Below are 4,104 nucleotides of genomic sequence, written 5' to 3'. Positions count from 1 at the left end.
GGTCAATCAAATGAAGGCCAGGAGCTTTTGTTTGATTACATTTTTCGACTCTTTTCCCCTGTCTGTGGCTACTCTTCATGCCGCCATGTTTGTGCATGTCAGCACCTCTTCTATTATATTTGTCGCGCTGACCTAGTAGGTGTGGCTGTTATTCCTCTCTTCCTCCTCCTGCCCACTACCTGTTCGGTGCTGCTGCTTGTGCATGGCCGCTGATTAGACCTTGGGTGCAATCAACAACTAAGCACGGCCTGGTGTGCGCCGCCCTGCCAGGTGAGCCACATTAGAGCAATCAAGGGTGGGCGTGCCTAGTAGACCTTAAAATGCATGCAGCAGTCATTTGACCCGTGAGCAACACACTGAGAGGACGGCAAACAAAGCACTGTTCCACTGTGAGGAAGACTTTAAACAAGACGGGCTATCGGTAAGCTCGTGAGCTCACATTTGCTGCACATATATTTGGAACTGTGGAAGCTCAGTTGTGCAAATGTTTTACGCTTAGGGAAATAGTTGCTGCATTTAAGTTTAAAAAATTATATTGACAAAAAAGAATGTTTAAGTTTGAATAAATTGTTTGTGCAGTTAGTGTTCCCACATATTTATGTTACTTAATATTAAAAATAGTTACCCCCCAAATCCTTGGGTGGATCGTAAAAACTAGTGAATAAATGTTTGGTTTTGATTTAAAGAAAATAATTCTTTGTAAAGAAAATCCTTAGTTAAAGTCTCTATTAAAATGTTTGTGTAAAATGTTTGAACTCTAAAATGTATACTTTAAAATGCAATTGTTTATAAAAAAGTGTTATATGCAAAGAAGACACATGTTGTATATTTAAGAACCACAGTTAAATTAACACAGTTAACCACATGGTAAATGGCTTTACTGAAGTGTATTTTGTTATTTCATCTGTCTTCTCTGTAATGCATGTAATTTATCTGAATGGTTACTGGTTAATGAAATGTTCTTTATTTTTGTGTTGAAAGGTTTTTTTTTACCTGCTGCTGCTACCTACCTATCTACCTGGTCAAAATAAAGTTGAGTGAAATTCAAAGTCTGGTCTTTTTCAAGTGTGGGCACCTCACAGTCAGAGAACACTTGACAATATTATCAGACATGAACATCTTCCATGCATCTATTGGGGAGACAGTACTAGACCCAGGTGCAAGCCCTGGCCGACTAATTCAGAATATTGTGGCTAGAGCAGTAAGAGGGGCTCATTCTGTTGGACTCAATATCCATTTTCTCATCAGAGGGCTCCTCTGTATCTGACTGTCCTTGTTCAGTGGGGGACGGGAGGGGGGGGGGACAATAGTCTGTGTCCTCTATATCTGAGATGTCAGATTCTGAGTCAATGCCACCGATGGGCTCGTCATCCCACCTGTCCTGGATCATTTGTAGGGCAAGGTCCACATGGATCCTAGCTGGCCTCATAGCAGCCATGTTACTTTAGATATTTTTTTAAAAAACACCAGAAAGGACAATGTCTAAAATGCACAGAAAACTATAAACAGGGGTGTACATAAGTGTTCCGCAGGTGCATGTCTTTTATTTTGACAGCGAATGCACCTGATAAGAAGTTGGAACGCTCGTTTGCGTACATTAGATGTTCTGGAGGAGGACAGACATTTGTTCAGAACTCTTAAAGATGTCGAAGAAGCAAGCTCTGTAAGCAATTACTTTGGTGTTCCTCCACAACAAAAGAAGTTCGTATTCTCTGAATTTCCAGGAATACTTTTATTTTGGCAGCAAATGCACACCTGCAGACCACTTATGTGCAGCCCTGACTTTAAATCATGTATGTTACTGTGTAAAAATTAATTCTTGATCCATCAGAAGTGTAAGTGGGACAGTCAGAGTTGCTAAGAATGAAAGTTTCATAGAAGATTCCACAGGAACTGCTTGGGGTCATTTTTGACCCCACTTGTGGAAGAGTGGGGTAGTGATACAAAAGCTGCATTTTTTTTTTTTTTAAATTAATGAAAAAATAAATAAAAATGCAAATGGCCTCATGTTACAAACATGTTTTATGAGGAATACCTGGAATATGAATGTATTACAACTTCACATTTTTGACCCCAACACGTGTTGTGTTGTTTAACAACTATTTTAACCAATATAAGATAAACGTGTTGTTTTGCATCTAAGGGTTAAAAAATATTTGTTTTATTTTGCAAACTCGTTATTAGATGCCGCTCCAGCCAGAGAATCCCCCGCTGCCCCATCTCTGTCCTCCCTGTGCCCGTGAGTGGAATCAAAACCTGTATGTCCAGGTGTATGACCTGAATTCCAGAGTTCCCTTTGAATGTCGGTGGCAGGGAGGCAGGCAGGTATATGTGGCGCAGATATCCATCCAAGGAAACAGAACATGGAGTTCGGTGGTGTGAATCCAGTAAGAGTTTGACCAGCATCTGAATGGTGAGCACAGCTGTGAAGTGGAGCAGTAGCTTGACAGGGGAACTGTTGCACAAAGAGATAAAGGTAAGTACACAAAAACTTGGTCATAGAAGGAGAACAGAGAGCCTGTTACCAACATGGGTAAGCTGATGAACTGGTACTGAAGAGATGGTGATGCTGGTCATAAGTACCCTCCGTAGATTGCCAAGGATTAGCTCCAGGTAAGTTAAACAGGTTAGAGGATGACATCTCTGCACAGAGACACCAGAGGATAAGGAAAATTATCAATTATCAAAATTATCAGCCCAACAACAAGTCTGATGTGCTGACTTGGCCTCCAAATGCCAAGGATCACAATCCAACTAACCATCTGTGGATAAAAAAGTCTGATCCATGGAGGCCCCATCTTGTAACTTACAGGATTTACAGAATCTTTTGCTAATATTTTTGCTGCAATGGGTCAGGGGTGTTTTGGCAGGAAAATGGGGAATATTAGGCAGGTGGTCCTAATTTTATGCCTGGTCATTGTATATAATAAAATCAATGTTACTCTTGCATGGTATCATGGCCCAGTTTCTTTTTTTCAGCTTAAGTTCTTGTGAGGGTTACATATTTTGAACTTCTGCTTGGTATGTATTGCCTGTATGTCTCATTAATATGTCCTTAAATTTGGGTTCTAAATGAAACCCAATATCTGGGTTATATTGCTTATGAAACAATTTATGATTACCACAGGTTACTTTGGGTCAAATTACCAAGGACATTTGTTTAGAAACAGCCAGAACATGAAAAGATTATCAAATTTTCTTATGTCCCTGAGACCTGCAATCATGTTCAGAACCACAACCCTCACTTGGATCTTTTCAGGAACACCGTCTGCAGGTTTCCCATTATAAACCTGCATACTTCAGGCATAACTTGTCCTGTAATCAGGTGTTATACATTTCTTTATGCCATATTTAGACTGCATGCTTGGTATATACCATTTGAAACGGAAGTGTCACCTGGGGCTCCATGCCCTTGTCCCAAACCACTCTGATCACTGCCAATTTGTCACCATGGCCTGGTCTTGTATTACAGTTGTCAAAGCAAATCTACCAATGTGAACTTTGGAGTCACATGATGGCCCAAAAAATTAACTGACCAGACTCTGCATTCCATAAACTGCTGCTAATTTGCTTGTGGCGCTGTACACACCACTCAAAACCAAAAGACTCATGCATGTTTTATGTCTGTCTTATATATGTATGTATAACTCCCCACAGTGGCTCATCAGATAAGATAAGATAAGCTTTATTAGTCCCACGCGTGGAAAAGTTGTTGAAAAATATTTAGGGGGAAGCACTGAGCCTTCAGTTTCATTAAATTAAGTACTAGTGTCAGTTCATAAGCTAGTGTGAGTTCATGTGTCAGTTACCTCAGGTTGGATTTAATTTGAGTATGCGTGTTTTAGACATACAATGCTGCATTCAACAGGATGTATTCTAAGAGATGTCAGTGGTTTAATATGTTAATGAGAAAATATAAAAGTAGTGCACACTATGTCAGTAGCTAACCACAGTGAATGTATGTAGCAGCTGTGTTCATATGCACAGCATCTTCAGCCACGTTGACAAACCAAGCAAGTAAGGCAAAGTGGTTTAACTGACACTAATGTGACTGAGAGAGAGACCAATATAGAGGCAGTGTGTATGTGTGGGGGGTTTTCAGTC

The 4,104-nt window shown here is 40.2% G+C and overlaps 1 protein-coding gene across 1 annotated transcript in view; it reads right to left on the bottom strand.

Annotated features, from left to right (window-relative positions):
- Positions 1 to 2,132: 2,132 nt before the first annotated feature.
- Positions 2,133 to 4,104, bottom strand: part of LOC121813392 (low affinity immunoglobulin gamma Fc region receptor II-a-like) — a 6,197-nt gene continuing 4,225 nt past the window's right edge. Inside the window, exons 9-10 of the mRNA XM_042217129.1 lie at positions 2,530 to 2,643; positions 2,133 to 2,455 (exon numbers count right to left, since the gene is read on the bottom strand). Of these exons, the coding sequence (XP_042073063.1) occupies positions 2,250 to 2,455; positions 2,530 to 2,643 (320 nt within the window). The 3' untranslated portion in view covers positions 2,133 to 2,249. The remainder of the gene's footprint in view (positions 2,456 to 2,529; positions 2,644 to 4,104) is intronic.

Source organism: Haplochromis burtoni, unplaced genomic scaffold, assembly GCF_018398535.1.
Source record: "Haplochromis burtoni strain Fernald_Lab_line unplaced genomic scaffold, NCSU_Asbu1 Contig_1615, whole genome shotgun sequence".
In the NCBI taxonomy this organism is placed as follows: Eukaryota; Metazoa; Chordata; class Actinopteri; order Cichliformes; family Cichlidae; genus Haplochromis; species Haplochromis burtoni.
This window is presented reverse-complemented; position numbering and strand designations above follow the sequence as displayed.